Consider the following 18,481-nt stretch of genomic DNA (forward strand, 5'->3'; position numbering starts at 1 on the left):
ATGACTATAGATAAATATCTAAAGCAAAATCTGGATGCATCGGAAGACTTCCTTACTCTTTTATTTCTGCTCTTAGCATTTCTTTTTGTTTTCCCACCCACAAAGTCATTTTTATTGACTTTAAATTAAATATTAATTCATTTTTCAAGCTAGACTGTAGAAATCTGATCAAAGGCAAACGGTTACTATGATAAGTAGCAGTTAAATTCTGTAAGTATAGTGTATTCTAGATTTTCTTTTAAACAATAGCACTGAACTAAACATGTCAAAAGACTCTGGGATCAACCGACATGTACACCATTACACAAATACACCCACAATATATTGGCTAAAATAGCTTATTTCCCATTAAAAGGAATAGAAACAAGACATCTGAGTCCCTTAGGCTTGTAAGCTTGAAAATCTCTGCCAGCATTGTTAAATGAGAACATTATTTAATTAGTAACGGTAAGGGAGGATAAACTCTGCCTGCCTTAAGTCTAAAATATGTAAGACCAGATTTCCACAGAAAGAAAAGATGGTCCAGATGTAGGGGGCTGTGTACGACATGGAAGATTTGGATCTAGCTTCCCGCTTTGTCATGGACTTTCTGTGTGACCTTAAAGTAGCTGCAGTGTACCTCAGGCCCACATTTGTACAACAGGGCTTCTCTGCTCTCTTAAACGACTGTAAATCTCAAATCACTCAATATTACAAGGCACTCAGTACTAAAACAATGACATTAGGGACAGATGAGAACATACATCTACTTGCCTGCCTTTAATTTGTAAGCAAGGCTCATTAACTTTACTCCCCAAATACTAAAAAATGTTCATGCTTTCTTTAATAGATGTGTTTTCACCACAGAGGTGAGCTTGTGACACTAAATCTTTACTAGGAGTGATTTACACAACAAAAAACCTGACAATATCATATTAAATTTCTCTCAAGCACAATGTATACCCCTCTCTGGGGTATCTTGGCTTTGGGCTGGTGTGGTGACATGCTGATGTGACCCAGCACAGCTGCAAAGTACCTCACTTTGCACGGTAACTTTGATATGCACATGCCTAACAGATATGCATGAGCTGTCTGTAAACATGAGGGAACAGCTGTCCCCTGCTTAGTTTAAAATTCTGTCCTACACAGTTGGAGAAAACACTGCTTTGCTTTCACAGAAGGAGTAATCTCACTCACAAGTAGGTTAGTCATCAGACCTCCTCCTTCAGTCACTATGCTGAAGTTCTGTGCTATGAATTAAGACATGGCAAACTGGAGAACCTTCATATGAAATCATATGGCCACTACCTTCTCTTTTGGACCAAAAGGTCTGACAATAGAAACGAAAAGTTACGTGAGATATCGAGCTAAGGGTTTTTAAGAAGAATTGAGTAATATTGCCATGGTTTTAGGTGCCAAAACCCTAATATGCACGAGGACTTCAGCACATTTAGATATTTTTCTCTTATTCCCTACTTTGTCCTTGGTCTTCCTTTCTGCTGATCTCTTCTAGCCTTAGGGAAATTACCTGGTGACTTAGACTGCCTATTCCACTTTTCTTGAACCCTTACCATATGAAGTGACGTCAGCTCTACAGCTCAAATATTAGGTTACTGACACAGGATGAAAACACAGTTTTCTAAATTGCATGTGTTATTCCAACCAACACGCCATCTTGCTGCTGATACAGGTTTCCTTCCTTTGACACATGACAAGCCAGCCAGAGCACCGACACGCCGCTCCGTCCCCAGGGCAGCTTGTCTCCAAAACAGGCTGCCGCTCGGCTGCCCCAGAAGCAAGCCTCGTGCACAGCCCTCAACCTGCCCGCTGCCCTTCTGTGGCGAGGCCACACGCAACACCAGCTGCTGTGCAGAGGCTGAGCTCTCAGCATCACCAAGCCTGTTAGCCTGGAGGGTTTCCTACGGTCAAGGGACTATACTGGAGATGTACGCTATTGTGCAAAAGAAACAGCATTCACTGGCACAACCGCGACTACAGATTTTGCGTGGAAGGGGAAGAAAAGACTGCTTTTGCTGTTCAGACGCAACCTGGCTCCTTGTTTTACTTCTTCATTTTGATCTGTTATCGCACTCCCATTTTTTTAGAGTACTGTAAATCTCCTTTAACAGCAACTGTGTTTCAAAATAGCACCCTTAAGCCTAGGAAATCTACCTTATCTGTGACAACTCACCAAACAATGAATGCCAAAGTATTTGACATCATTGTATAAATTTATCAGGGTTTTTCATCCGCTGAAAAATATATCTTCTTTTTTTCTTAACACACTAGATCAATGTTACGGCAGTACACACCAGAGTCAATGGCTGTTTGCCTTTTTGCTATAAACACCTCAGGAGACTTACATGAACATCTCTGTAGAAGGGAAGTTTCACTTTAGAGAAGTTTTAAAACAACAGTTACGGTAATACTAAAAAATAAACATTTTAGTAAAAACAGTAAAAATATTGTGAGTCTTCTTTTTAGACCTTAGGAAAACAGAAAGGCAGCGCTGTGGGTTTTTTCTCAACTCCTTTCTAATTGACTCCTTCATGCATGTATAATATGGAAAAGAAAACTGTATTTATACAGGCATGGGGAATGAAAAGGGGAAATCCAGCTGGAAACCTCCATTCTTCTCTCGAGTTTTACTCGTGTACCTCCGTGCAGGTTCAGCGTCCTTTCTGAGCCCGTAAGTGCTATTTGCCTACGACAGAGCAGTGGGGGAAGTGCGGGAGAGAACTGCTTCTTCCGTCCATCGTCACCTGCTTGGAAGAAGGAACAGTTACCATGTGTGTGTACTGCTGTAGGGAAACTGATCTGCCCCAGGGATTCCCTGGTTAGCATATGCCTTTGAAGCATTGCTCCTCCTGGAAAGACCACTCTTGAATTCAGCCTCGTTCCCAATGGATAACACTCCTTTTCACATAACTGGAATATGGGGAAAGGTTCAGAGTTTTTGTAAGTTTTCTTCCCTTTTAAAAAGAGAGAGGGAAAAAGCATCGAACAGATTTGCAGTTGTGCCTCCTGCTTGCAGTGACTGACACGGGCTCTCCTGCAGCTTGCACGCTGACTTTCAGCTTGACTTCACAAGCAGAAGACATCTGTGCCTGCACGGTGCCCTCTGCAGCTGCACCGTCCCTTTCCAGAGAAGCCCTGGGGGAGGACGCCTCAATGAAAGATTGGCAGCAATAAAACCCTGCTAGCAACTGTGCTCTGTTAACCACTTCTCTGTCACACACAGCCTCCTTCTCAGGAGCCTGGGCTTAGGTAAAGGTTGGGTTTTGGTTTTAAATCAAATTAGGGAGGAAACAGATGATGCCGGAGTTATAAATGTGTTAACGGAGTTAGGTTAATGTGAATGCGGTTATGCTGAAACGTATCAGACACGTTATCAGGGATTCAGTGCAATAATGGATATTTCCAAGATTAGGCTTATGTTTTCATACCCCCATAAACTAAAAAAATTGTTTTCAAATAATGACAGAAATCAGTCAGAGAGGAAAGGACGCCTGTGAGTCAGACACATCAGCTCTCTTCAAAGGAAATTCATTTGCTTTCAGAAAAGAAAAGGGAAGTATTTCAGAAGAGCTTATTTTCCGTACAGGCATTGCTAACATCAGTGCCACAATATTGTAATATTGTGGCAGGTTATCCTTCATCAAGCAGGTTATCCTTCAGTCCAAGATCTCTCATCTCCGGTTAGCCACTCTAGTTAAAAAACTCTCTCTTCAACATACTTATTTCATCCAAAACCACGCATACAAGCACATAACAAACTGCATTGGTTCTTCCTGAATTCAACAGACTGGAGAAGCTACTGAAAAGCTATGAGGAATTATTCACCATTTCACTGTTATTGCAGCAGCTACAGCATCTTGGGTTAATTTTCCATGTGTAGTTTAGAATGAAATCTGTGCACACCAACCTCACCATTGGGCAGCAGAAAATACCAACCTAAAATTCAGATTACAATAAACTAGTATCAAGTTCACTGAAGCATGTATAAGGGTTAACCTAAGGGTCAAATGTCGGCTAGCAAAAGTACTTATAAAATACAGTATTTACCTTAAGAAACTAAATGCAATATAGCAATTAAGAAATTGCTCCTATCTATATGTCTGTGATTCTGGGCTGAATTTTCCCACTGAAAAATGGCCAAACAGAACCACAACAAATGTGAGTGATTTGACCAAGATCACACTGGAGCAGACTTTGGACTGGTTGAAATTTGCTATGGATATTTTTTTAGCTAAACAAGTTGTTTTCCATTAAAAGTATCTTCTTTTTTTCTTTCTTTGTTTCTCATCTACTGTTTTCTCAGAACTTCACATCTTCATTTTCCTGTCTGGGTGAGATTCCTCAGTTCATTTTTCATGGTGCACCCACCTCCTCTTAGGAAAATACAGTCAAGAGGAAAAGCAGGAAACTCAGTGCATAAGGCTAAAATGGGACCAGGACACACGTCCACTACCAGAGTTGCGGAGTGAAAATATTTCTAGTGAAAATGTTTCACTTCCGAGTGCTCACTAGGATGTCCTGATGTTCAGCTAAGGCAACAGGGGGACTTTTTCACCAATAACTGCATCTAATCCATCCCTAACCACTACGCCTATTAACTGGCACATGAAGAGAAAGGGCAAGCATTCACACCGCTCTCTCTGCAACTTCCTAACAGGCCACTCCAGTGGCCTTATAAATCAACTTACGAAGGTTTTTTTTTCCCTTTGTTTTACTGCTTTGAAAAATCCACTTTTAAGACAACTTAAAAAAACATTTTAAAGACCCAGAGAAACTCTGTTACTTAGCATTCAGTTCACGGGATTTAGCTTGTATAGCCTCTAAAATAATTGGTCAGCTCTGTTCAGCTTTGTTTCCCATATCATTTGCTCACCTTTGACAGAATAAACAGTAGAAGTGTAGGGATTTCTTATTCTATTTCTTGCCAAAAATAACTGGGACGTTTCACAAATTGTAATGTCTTTTATAATGAACTTCACTCTAGCATGAAACCACACCATACTTCTGTCTTCAACTTCAAGCCTTCATGAATCATTTATTAAAGTAACAGAACACCAATCTAGATTTCTAATCCTGTCTGGAGGAGCATCCTCTTTCTTCCCAACACACAAGATGCTCATCAAGGTGATCCACAGGACCTTCAACCTCATGGCTTACCTCCTGAGGAACCAGCTCTCTCATGGACCTGGTGCCACTCTCCTGAGCCCAGCTAAACACCGTCAAACACAGCAAATTGCATTGCACAGACCTGCAGTTAGGTAACACTGTAAAACAACATAGAAAATATTGAATCATGAGATGAAAAAAAAAATGACGACCATACGCAGGTGGTGTGCCAAAGGGAAGTCATAAGAAGCCACCTGTGCTCAGGGTGAAGAGTTATTAAGTGTTCTGCCAGGACACAGGGGAAAGCAGTAGAAGCATCTCAAAATGACTCCAGGCTTTTGGTCCTCATTTTGGATTCATGAGCATGGCCTACCCATCCCCAGAGCTTTAAGTGGGTTTCCAGCCATCTGAGTTGGAGATGCAGAAGTGGCTAGTTATAATTCCTGCCACGGTACTGCAAGTGCTCGCCATTCCTGCAATTACCTTATGTCTTGCCAGTAAAGAGACTAAACTGTACCATGCTGGCCTGAAGGGCTACTAAGTACAGAACAGACTTCTGATCAGATACAGCTCGAACTTACAGCCTCAGCTCTAAATAATGTCTAAGTCATTTGTCCCTCGTGCTTGAATTCGAAAAAAGGCTGTAGGGTTCAGTCAAACAGGCCATACAGCTATGCACTCTTTTCATATTAGATGTTTTGCCTTTTTGTGCTGAATGCTGGTAGGAATGGTCTAAAGCGTTTTGAAGTCAATGCCAGTGTTTCAGCAGAAGTCAGGGGCATTAGCCAAGTTTTCCTGTGCTATAATCTCACAAAATGTCTTTGCATACATACACAGACCACAGACCAAGATACTTTTGGAACAGTTTTTTCAAATGGCATTTAACTTCACAAAAGAATTTATATCAAAGTTTTTAAAAGATAATATATGAAAATATAAAGGCTTTGTGAAAATAATAGAAATGGAAATGAGTTCACAGTTCTTCTCGGAACAAGCCTGTAACACTTTTAGATAATCTCTTGCAGTCTGCAAAAGAACTACCTTAACTACTTTAATTTAGCAATATCCCACTGTTCTCCAGAAAAACCTCCCCCAAAGCCAAAGACAATGGTAGACGCTTCAGTAAAGCAGAACAGACAAGTCACCCAAGGAGCCTTTAGTAAGCAATCCAAAAGGAGATTACAGTGCTTGGGAAAAAAACTATGTGAACGTGAGTTTGTATACAAAACTTGATGCCGTTGTTGTCTGTCACAGAAACCTGACTGACTGAAGAAGTACAAAAAATGGGATCATCTCAGGAGTTCACCAAAACCACCATCTCTAACAATACATTAAATCAAGGGAAGCTGGACTGTCCCAAAGCATGCCAGCAGCCACCCCTTCCAATGGGGCATTCTGCAAGCAGCCAGTGACACCCGAAACTGTCACTGCAATTTGGCTGTCCTTGGGATAGCTCTGGCGTGTGCCATACCTGAGCTATTTAAAGCAACGTCTAACCCTTGCGGTTGCATCAGGAGGGACCCAGCGAAAGATGAGTGAAGACACTGAACTCCGGATAACAAAAGTGCCTTCAGCAGTGAAGCTCATTATGCCCTTGGCGAAAAAAAAAAGATCTCCCTTTAAGAGCTGTTTTGTGAAGAACTTTGCTCCTGTTGGACTTTCATTTAACTTGCCTTTTAGAGGCTAGAACAGAAAAGCTTAGATAATCCTAGAAGGTTTTTTTATTAGTCCAGTGAAGTGCCAGGTTTTAGGCAGGAGCTTAGGGGAACACAATACCATTTCCCACAAGCAGTAGGCATAAAAGGTTCTCAGTGAGGAATGAACCTGAGCCTCAGAGATCAGGTAAGTCTCGCCCAACCTCAGGAGTTCACCTTGTCATTCAGATAAAAATTTCCTCAGACTTCAGGTTTGCATCCTGTGTTCTGGCTCCTGCCTTTCCCTACATTTTAGAAGAAATCCTGTATGAATATTTATAACAAGTAGCTACAAGATGACTTGAAAATTCAGCAAATATGATTCAGGCAGTTTGTAGGTGCTTAAGTACCGAGAGAAAACCACTGCTCTGATTGCCTCCACCATCTCACGCATTTTCTCATTGTGCAATATTATGAGTTAAAAAAACAGGCTCATCTGTCAATATTATATATACTTACACATAGGACATGCATGTCTAAAAGCTCCACCACCACCAAATACACTTTTGGAAATAAGGGCTAGTTTGTTAATATGTAAACTTAATGGTTACAGTGTCTAAGAGTGCTTTTCAAAGACAACTTGCCTCTTTCCACTGTTGCTCAGAAACACTAGAAGACCTGTCTCAGGTATGGTGTGTGGAGTACAGGTATTCACTCACTCATAACGCCATAACATTCATGTGGAAAGGATACTGCAATGTAGGGCTGTTGTCTGGGTCCCAGTCGGTGCAAATCAAATACACTTAAATGGAAATACACCTGAAAACCTGGCCTTACTGCATGCCTCCCCAAAGAGAGAGTTACCAAAGAGCAGACTGTGGTGGCTTCATAAAAAGATACTCTTTATGGGATACTTCTGGGATACTTTTTTGATCTCAAAGTCATTTTGAAACAGCTGTGCCAGTGTCACATGCTTGTTTTCAATATTCCCTCAAAAGACCTGGGGTTCAGTGCTATGTGTCAAATATTCACATATCTTCATCAAATAGAAAACTCATGAGTCTGCCATATGTCATGATAAATACCGTGGGTTTTTCTTCTGAAATAAGTAACATGTGGAAATCCCTTTGGCTTCCCAGTCACTTAGGAGCAGTTTTTTGCTCTCCCACATCTTGCAACAAAATCAGAACTCAAAGAGAAAGGCCAATTTGCAGGTTATCACATAGATTTCTGTTATGTTATGTTCTCAGCTTTACAAAAGCAAGACGGAGCCTGTTCATCCAGACAGTAAGTCCAGCCCTTCGCTTCCAACAGATTTGGTCTGGATAATCCTCCAACTAACATCATCTTCACATCATTTAATTTATTAGTGTAGCTCCCTGACATCTGATTGTTTCCAAGTATCTTACATGAGAGAAGACAATGCAACGGCAGCTGCTTATGAAAACACAGAAGGGAAATGCAACATTGTTAGGACATATGATCTGCCTCTGGGTGAAGGGAAAGGCACAACACCCCTGTCTGTCCATTCAGGCATGACACAGCTTAAGTGACATGTCACAGCTGAAAATCCAGATCGCGAGATGCCTCTGATGTTACTGAGGGGCATGCCGTAATGCACAAAACATTACCATCCTAACCAGAAATACCACAGTACATATTTTAAAAGGTATATGCAATTGATGCTGGTCTATACTCAATTTATGGTAACAGCTGTAAAAAAAAGGATATGAGCAGTGGTAAAAAAAAGCAGTCATCGTAGGGTTAAATTGCTCTCCTATCTTAAGAAGGACACATGGGGCTGGGGTAAATTGGAATCATGCTCTCTATCCATTATGGCGAAGGCTAGCTGTTCTTATGCAGGTTGTACCTGCTGGTAATTCACTGTAATCTTGTATATTCTAAATCCTAGCACGTTACTCTGTGAAAAAGCTACTGTGTGATTCTGTGAATGGTGTCACAACTGCAGGCACACTCTAGTCGTTACTTTAAAACTTTGTTTTGCAAAACGTTACCAATTAGACCTTATTTCCAAATACGAAGAATGGATTTCCCCTATTTTTAAAATAATTATTCTTGCCTTTTTTCCCCCTTTAACAAGTCTCATCATGAATCCCCTTTAATTTTCCTTAATGTATCCATACAACCGGAGTCAGTGAAGCCCCTTCTCGCAGCTCCAGGAAGGAAAGATCCCTTCCCTCTGTTCATACAATGAACGGCGATATTCCCTGGTGCCAGTGCTTGAAGCCAGCCATAGACTGTCTGAATATGACTCACTGCATCTCTGCCCCTGGCACTGCTTCCAAAATTTAAGCATCTGATTTACTGAGAATTAAGTGTCAATAATAAACAGGTGAGTTCAAAGGACATTTTACTCATTTTATTCCAATAGTAGTTTTTACTAAGTTCTTTTAATAAGTTTACAGCAAGACCTTCCAGCACACCACAGACAGGATCTCAGGGCTGGAGGGAGCCCGTATGTAACTGAGGTACTAAACACATCTGGAGCAAGACAGATCAGATGGTAGCTCTATTCCCATAATACTTAGGCTGACCAAAAATGCTGAATCATGGGTTACATGATACTTGTATAAAGAAGGTAAATAATCTTTTAATGACCAACTCAGCAGTGAGCATACACAAGCTTTTAAGACAAAATCAATTAACTACTGCCAGTCTACTGTGTTCCTTGATATAATATCTATTGAAAATACAATATATTCACTTATCTTTCAAGATATTAAAACACTTCAGTTATTAAATATGAACGACTAGAATCAAATATAATCTCTGTCTTACAGTCACATTAGCTGACTTTATCATTTGGCACAAAAAATAACTTCACCTTAAAAGCAAAGAGTGGTAATAAATGTCCTGGCCAGAAACAATGGTGAGATGAAGATACATATTTATTACCAGTGCATTACCATAACTTAGTTTCAGCAGCCATTTGTCTTTAAAGTACTGGGAGTGACAATGCAAACTATAACATTCCTGGTAATACATTCAGACAAAGGCTTGTAACAGGATTCCCCCCAAAATAAGTTGAAACCAGAGGTCAAACATTAAGTTCAACCCACACATCAGCTAGAAAACACCACTTATCTTCAATGAATGTTATCATGCTCTGAGGTATACTATATACAATACAAAAACTTTTGGGAATTAGAATATTCCTCACACTTCAAAAAAGAGACAGTCTTAATTCTCTGTCATCTTCATCCTTGGTCTACAGTTAGATGGGAAAGTACATAGAACATATAAGCTTTTGTAGGGAGAAACGTTAACAAAATCAGGATAACACAGAACATGTAAACCTAAACTGCGAAGAGGACATAAGCAAGAAAAGTGTTTTGTTCATATAAAATAACAAAGTATGTAAACATAAGAAAAAGTATTCTTTAACTTGAACACTTTAATACTCTTAGTGCAAACATTGAGCTGTTGACAGACACTTCTAATGTGTGATAGCTCTTCTTTGCAATACGACCAACCAGCTAAAAGTTTTCCTGCAGTCCTTTCAGCATATATGATGGGACCTTCAACCCAAAAAGAAGCAGCAGTGTACCATTAATTAGGGTTCATCCTGAACGAACACTGTGTGACAATCTAGGAGATAATTTGTAAGGACTTGTAAAGGAATACTGATACATCTTATATGACACTCAGTTCTGTTCTGAAGTCATGCATAATGATTGCTAATTTGCACTTACCCCAAGACCTCTACAAAGTCTAAATAGGCATGAAAGTCAGTGTGAATTATATATAAAACAGACTTACGGAAAATAAGAATCAGGCCCCTAACGTGTAATAGGTGTGTCCTCTCTTGGCAAGTCATTGTAGCAAGCCTAGCCATAATGCACCTGGTAGCTAAATAAATATCAGTGGCCTGAATCTCCTCTTTCATGCTTTTTTTTTTTTTCCCAAAGGAATTTTTTCACCTAGGGGATTAGTTACTGAATGCAGCACACAAACTCCTCACGATTTCCAGTCAGGCTTGGGATAATTATACCTTCCGTAATCCACTAGTTAGCTGATAAATTAGTGTGCTTTTCACAAAGGAGGAATACTCATATTACAGTTAGTAATGCAAAGCAAAAAAAAAACCCAGAAAACAAACCCCAAGAAAAAAGAAATCAACAAAATAAAATAAGGATAAATAAGCCATGCAGTGAGACAAACAAAATTAACAGAGAACACTTTCAACCCTATCAGGTTTCACATAACTTTAAAGAAGGTAAACCCCATGCTGCACAGCCACAAAGGCCAGTATTGTACCCTTCTGTGTATGTACATCAACAGGGGTTATGCAAAAAAACAAGGACAGAATGTGACTGACTAGTAATTTTTTTAATTACTTTTAACTTATTTATACTATCTTTTATAATTGATGAGTTAATAGTCACCCTGAGCTTTAAGGAAATACTCATGTGAGAAAGAATGACTTGCACAAGAAAGTCCTGTAGAATCAATCCCAAGCAATTACTCTCTATTTGTATCCAATGGGTCAACCTGTGATTTAAAATACCAAATAGAAAATCTGAGTGATATTTATTGTTAATGTTACTGTAAGGTACTTTTAAAATACTCTTGTAGATGAAAGGTGATTGAGTCAGTGTCTTTAGGCAGACATAGCCTCTCCATTTCTCCTAGACATTCACTTATTTCTGACCTCATTCACTCTATATTTATAGTAGATCATCTGCACCAGAAACATTCCATATTTATTTAGGATCTAGTCCAAATGAGTTTCATCAATATAAAACAAGTGTGACAAAAGAACCAGGTTCTTGGATTCTATAAACAAGAATGAAAGGAAGAGCTCCTGCATTAACACTTTGAAAGAAACATTAAACATATGGGTTGGTTTTATTCACAGCCATTCCAAAGTAAGGCTCCTCTGATTTTAAGTGCACTGCACAGAACAAGGTAACATAGACATAGTTAAAAAGGCATCAGCTGAGCTAGGTTCATTCTTAATATCCCAGTTTAGCAAGGTGCTGAACTGCAAGCACCTGTGATATCCAGCTGCAGTCAATTCACATCCACTGAAATCAATGTCCATTCTGGTATCTGTTGAGGACTTTCATACTACTGATGGTATACTTTCATATTACTGTTGGTCAGAGCTGCTACTGCTCTAAGAAAGCTGTTACAGGTCCAGAAACTGTAATTAAAAGACCAAATCATGACTTTTTTTACTTCCCAGCCAAAAACTCCAAGGTGAAAGACAAGACTTTTCATGAGAAAAATGGATGTACCATGACCCCACGCTCAGAAAGCCTATTCTGCTTCAGAACTCTTTGCCATAAAGTTTCAAACTATGTTTTTGTTTTGCTTTTGCTTCATTATGCATTGGTAAAATAACTTTTTTTCAAACAGAGTTCCTGCAAAATACTGGTTACACAATAAGTATAATTAAGTGCCTGGTCTAAAAACTCAGATGTTACTCTGGAATCAAACAATACCAGACTCCCGCAAAACTCTGTGGCTTGGGGACCAGGCTTTGGGACTTCTCTGGGATGTAGAATACACAAAACTCCCATTCTTCCTAATTCCCAGCCCTGCTTCTCATTTCATATCACTGTGCATGTCTGAAATGGCTGAACTTCTGGAAGTCTTTGTCTTAATCTTACTTAAAAAGCTTATGAATGAGAACATGGAAAAATGGAAGCAAATCTTGTATTGCTCAGTTAAAACCTCTACTGAATTCACAGAGGGCTTTGCTTAGGTGAGGACTAAGCAAGAACTGCTGTGCCTAGAAGATACTCATTGGTGACTGAGATGAGGTGCATGCCTGCATTCACTAAAATGAAAAAAACTCACATAGCAAAGTGTGCCTGTATTGTGCAACAGTACTTGACCTATAATATTCCTTTCTTACTAGCTAACCATAGTTTTCATTTCTTGTCACACAAACTTCTTGCTCTCTCCTATTTATTGTCACAGAACCTGCAAAATACCTGCTGTTCATACACTTGTTGTGTCTCACCTTGCTGTCAGTGAAGTCAACAGCACGCTGTCGTTGACCTCGAAAGGAGCAGGATTTGTCCTGAGATGCCTAATCCAAAGTGGGACTCCCCCTTAATTCAGTAAGCTTTGGATCAGACCTAGAAGGGATCTTAGCAAAATCAAGAAGTGGCAAGACACAGCCACATACTGAAACCACACCTGAGTATTTATCTCACATTCCTAATCTTTTACGTGAAAAGGATTAAAAAGCAAGCTGTTTCTACCAACTGCTTGGGTGCTACGCAGGTTCTGAATGATTGAACAGGCATCTGTAGGATAGCTACGCACAGTGACATGGTTTCATCTCTTTCTATAGAAGTTCAAAAGGGAGCAAATATTTGAATTCGAGGCTTCACAGTAATATTTCCTCATTTGGTTCCCAACTTTCCACTCTTGAAATCCCACTATCCTTTCCACTCCTACAGAGGAAAGAAGATGGTTCTGCCTCTTGTTTCAGGACAAACTAGCAACTTACCACATAACGGAACAAAAGACAAGAAATCTGAAAGCGATGTTATCCAAACATTCAGATAAAACCTTGCCACAGAGCTTAACACAGTCTGTGATGGCTCCAGACTGTTTGGAAGTACATCCAACTGATGCCAGCATATCTTGTTTTACATGCAGCTCTGCTTGTTTGCTTATGTTCCCCAAGTCTGAATGTGCTGCAGCAGTTTTTGCTCTCCTTTATGTCATTCAGCCAAGTTTCTACAGTTGTCTTTGAGATGCCATGGGTGTATCTGACTATGATTTTGGCTCATATATATGTTTACAGACTGAGGGTCGCTAGAAAGAGAAACTGAGTGCATGCAATACGGTGACTTCCAGCCGCTAGAATCACAGAAATCACATCAAATGGCATTAATTTAGACAGAAGGCAATTGAAATAATGAAAACCATTGCAACATGCATACAAGTGCAAAGTGAAACTCCCTGTAGCAAGAAAGCATAGAACCATAACATTCAATCAAACCAGAAGATGAGGGAAAAGGCAAATAAAAAGGTAAAAAAATAATGAAAGAAATGGCCACTTTCATTTGCAAAACCTGAGGAGAAATCTGGCCTGAGTGGCCAAAGGGGGATTTTCTTAAGCTCAGAGTTGGCCTAAGTCCTTTCAAGCAAATCCATGATGGGGCACTGTTAAAAGTCATGAGAAGAGTTTGGTCAATGGCAAGCACTCATGCAAGTTTAACCGTCCTGTATTTCTGCATTTATCCACCAAGCAGAAGAACGATCAAATGCTAATCAGAGTCATACGCAAAGAACCTAAGAATCAGTATTTTAGTTTCGCCCTATTCATCTGGTCCATCTTACCGTGTTGACTCCTACCTAGTCTTAGGAAAACACTAATTAAGCATGTCTCTCAAGCCCTATAGGCAATAGCCTTCTTTTCTATGTTAAAAAAGAAAATGAGAAAGAAAAGATTACACAAACACACACTCGGGTTTTCTCTCCCCTCAAATCTGCCTGCCGGGTACCGTGTGGGATGTAACTGAGCCAGCGCCTACGGCCGGGCGATCTCCCAGCTCGCGCGCAGCGTGTCCCAGCCGCCTGGCTCCAGGAGGAGCTCCTCCCGCCCGCGTCCAGGAGGAGGAGAGGTCTGTTACAGACCACATCAGCGATGTTTCAAGCCATGCAGGACTGAGAAGCTGGTCACTGGCTCCTGCAGGCTGTGTAGCAGCTGTGTCACACAAGCGCTAGGGGGGCTGATGGATGCTAGCTTGTACCAGGGGATCGCGGTGTGTAACACGGCCTCCCTGAACCCTTTTTGGCACAACCTAAGCCCATCTGCTTCCCCTCTGTTCCTTCTCCTGGAGAGGAACATATGGCCCAGAATATGTATCTCAGAAGCAAAAAATGTATTCAGATCGTTTTCTAAAATATTCTGAATACCTTCTTTTTTCTTCTATAAGCTTTTATTCCGGTTCCTTATATTCTGGCATGATAAATAATTCTTTTACAAAAGTAAGTCCTTGCTTAAACAGTTAGGGAGTTCGCAATGAAAAACTGAAATAAAAAAAATGTGTATTGCACCTCAATAGCAAGAAGTTGCTATTGCAAGAAAAATCTTTGCCAGGATTCTGTTTTTTGTCCACTCCACCATCATATTTTAATTCTTACCTTATCCAATGGTGTCGCATCCAGTAACAAATCAAGAACAGAAGAAAATAAAGCCACAGTTAAGCTTAACATCAACATCTAAACACTGAACATTTTTGCTCGGAGTGGTTCAAACTGGAGACAAGCTTCCACAATTTTCCTCACATTAAATAGTACCTCACATCACAAATAGAGCAATGAAGTTCCTCAAGAAGCAAGAAAATCTTTCTTTTAAATAGCAGTACCAACATCTGTGTGTGCAGTCCCGCTTCCCTAACAAGGCTAAACTTTTCCACCGTATCAGTGAGACTTTTCCCAGTTTGCCTGTGTGAAGACAGCAATACTGGAACAAGGCTTCATCTGAATATTTCCTCATATCTGCCTGAATATATACAAATTTTATACATATATATATATGTATGTATGTGTATATATAAGTATGTACACAATATACTTGTTTATATACATATACATGCATATATACAAATATATATAAGTATGTGTGTATATATATGCTTCAATATTTTAATACTTTTAGATAGAACACTCTAATTCTTGATCGCAAAAATGCAGTCTAAGAGAAAACATACTGCAATCCTTGCCCAATGTAAAACCATGCCAGACAGGGGCTGCTGACACTATTCTTTGATAACCTATCCAGCACACCTTATGGCCACTGATACCACACCTACGCAATGCCTGTAATAGGTCAAGTAGCAATACTGAAACCTATGTTTCTCATAACCAAATGCTTTTCTAACAAAAAAGTAGGTAGTGTTCTCTGGCTGTATTTTCATCGAAGAGTTCAATGTGAAGTCCATTAACAATCACACAGATGTTTCTGATTATACACAACAGAAGTAAAGTGTAGCAGTTGCCTAAAATCAACTGAAGTCAACAGGACTCCTCCTGCTGATTTCAGAAGGTTTTAGGACAGATTTGGGTGTATTCACTTCACGATATGTAGATTTTTTGGATTCTTCTTTCCTCTAAATATTTTAGTGGAAGTTGTTGATTCATGCATGGTCAGATACATGGGTCACGAAAGCATTTTCTACCGTCTTTGCGTTAAGCATACTGTTTATCCTACCTTTGCTGCCACAGATGAGTTGGGTTTCTCCAGCAAGTCCCAGAGCTTCTTCCTTTTCTCTGGGCAGCAGGTGTTATCAAACTCTTCCCCTTCTCTCTCTCGCATTGTCTCTGCCTCTCTCCTCAGCTCCTCATTCATCTGCTCTTTCTTTTGATGGTATCTTGCCTGGCAGCAAGATTCTAAATATATCTCATCAATCCCCCAGTAATCAAGCTCCTGGCCAAAAGAAAGAGCACACATTTCTTCCATCATATGTAGTTTCCCTGTCCTGTAGAAATTCAAAATGGAAGTGAAAGCCCCTGGGTGTCGATCAAAAAAATATTCATTTTCATTTAGATTATAGTCATCACATACTTCTAGCAGAGATTCATGAGTATTGCAGTCTCTGAGCTTTCCTAATCGTGTCCTTGGAAGTCTGTCCAAAGTCCTCCACAGCACTTCATGGTTGAGCCCACCGACATTTATTTTAACTCTCCGCGAGCAGGCTTTGCTCCTAATGATCTCCACTGGTTCTGGAGGCAGAGAAAGGGTAGACCTTGAAGATTTTTTGTTGATCCCTGGTGGAACCTTCTCAGCCATTCTGAAAAGGATGCAGTTGTAACACCAGAGTCTTAAGCAGAATGAGCTTGGAGACTACAAATAGTTGGGCAGAGTCCTCTTCAGATAGACAGCTCCATTCCTGAAGCTAAAAAAGACAAAAAATTAGAATATTGCAAAGTACAATATATATTCGCCAATCACTCTCTGTCTCTCTCCTTCCATGCTTTCATATGCAGATGAAAATTTAATGATGGCAATTTGCTCTCTCTACAGTGAGACTCTTTTGTGGTAGTATACAGAACCACTGGAACAACTGGAACAGTTAAAAGCACTATGTTTAAGCAACGGAAAAAATTCACTGGAATTTGTGCATTCATGAAAATCAACTGTGACAGTTTGTACAGAGGACCTATTTTTTTGTTGTTCCGTTTTTTTTTTAAAACCAGTTTCTGATGCAGCCATGTTATCTTAATCTGATTACTTGCCACTTAATATGTGAGGTATGCTAACGGAAAGATTGTAGAGATATCCATAAGGAAAAAGTGAAATGAGGGCTAGCTTCCCTTTTATTTGGGAAGATATGTTCTGAAACTGAATAAAACAATTAGAGCATATCAAAATCTCCTGTGAAACCAAACTGCTTCCCTCCTCCTCCCAACCCAAATCTTGATTTACTGTACTCTTTCATGGCCAAACGTTACTCACCAAACAATTCAATTGCCACCCTGATAAGTCAAATATTCTAGCACCGGACACTGCTGATTTCTTCACAAATAGGTCAAAAGAATCCTAACTCTTCCGCAGCCAACTGAACAGTAATACATGTTACATAGGCAAGGACTGTGCATATTGTTCCCTGGCCCCTCAGAAAAGCTCTTCTCTGTCCCACTTGTTCGCCTGTTAAGTTGCTGCAGGGACATGATTGCATGACAGCAATCGGCAATCTCAGTTTTAATAATCCGCAATTGCATCCTCACTCGCTCTGCCTAGTGCTTCAGTGAACCTTAGGTGCAGCTGTTCATCACCAAATTTGGAATACCAGTATCAAACAGGAAGGAAACCCACTCACCACCTCTACTATGGTCAATTATCTGACACAGTGCTTAAATAATAACCCAGCAATGGTATCATGGCCCAAAGAGAAGAATATTAAGAATGCTTAGACAAGCTTCTCTTCTGAAGTAGGAAAGTCCTCCTTAGTAATGTCCCTCAGTTGACACCTCCTCCTCCCGTTCTCTGCAAATCAACAATTCAACAGTCTGGGCTTTTTTTTTTTTTGAAGTGAAATAACTCCAGCTTTAAAAAGGCATTTGATATGAACAAGAATTTGATCCTCTTCACAGAGTAAGCATGAAGGTTGTGATGGGAGGGATTGTTGCCTATAAATACATCAGGGGTAAACAGGGAGGGAGAAGAACTCTTTGTACTAAAGGACCATGATGGCACAAGAACAAACAAACTCATGAAAAAAGGTGGAAATCTGAAAGGGAATTAGAAGGTCACAAAGACCAGATCCTCACCAGAGCAATGAGGATCTAGAATAATCCTTTACTAAAAGTACCAGGAAAAACAAAGAATTATTTCAGCGTGTCATGTGACATGCTTATGACAGGGTTGACTATGTTGCTAGCATAAAATTAAAATTACTAGACCTCATTATATCTAAACTTTAAAAGTACCTCCACCAACAGATAAAGTAATAATAAGGCTCAGCCACGTATGATACAGGTATTAACAGACTTCTACGTCCAAAAATGTCAGGGAAAAGGAAAATTACTCATCAGAGTAATATTTACATTTACAGATTTTTTTTTTTGAGTTGAGTGCATAGCTCACTGTCTTGCTAACCCCCATACTGGCAACAGTCCAAAACACCACCATGCTAGCAGTTTCACTGTCAAGCTGAACCCACTTCAAAAACACATGGGCCAAAATATTCTGTCTCTTCCCATCCTGCCTCCAGCACTGCGCTGTGAAGCTCCCTCCTGATCTTCCAGTGCAA

The 18,481-nt window shown here is 40.0% G+C and overlaps 1 protein-coding gene across 1 annotated transcript in view; it reads right to left on the reverse strand.

Annotated features, from left to right (window-relative positions):
- Positions 1 to 16,518, reverse strand: part of KCNB2 (potassium voltage-gated channel subfamily B member 2) — a 180,003-nt gene extending 163,485 nt beyond the window's left edge. Inside the window, exon 1 of the mRNA XM_075141663.1 lies at positions 15,940 to 16,518. Coding sequence (XP_074997764.1) covers positions 15,940 to 16,518 — 579 coding nt within the window. The remainder of the gene's footprint in view (positions 1 to 15,939) is intronic.
- Positions 16,519 to 18,481: the final 1,963 nt, after the last annotated feature.

This window comes from Calonectris borealis, chromosome 2, assembly GCF_964195595.1.
Source record: "Calonectris borealis chromosome 2, bCalBor7.hap1.2, whole genome shotgun sequence".
Lineage (NCBI taxonomy): Eukaryota > Metazoa > Chordata > Aves > Procellariiformes > Procellariidae > Calonectris > Calonectris borealis.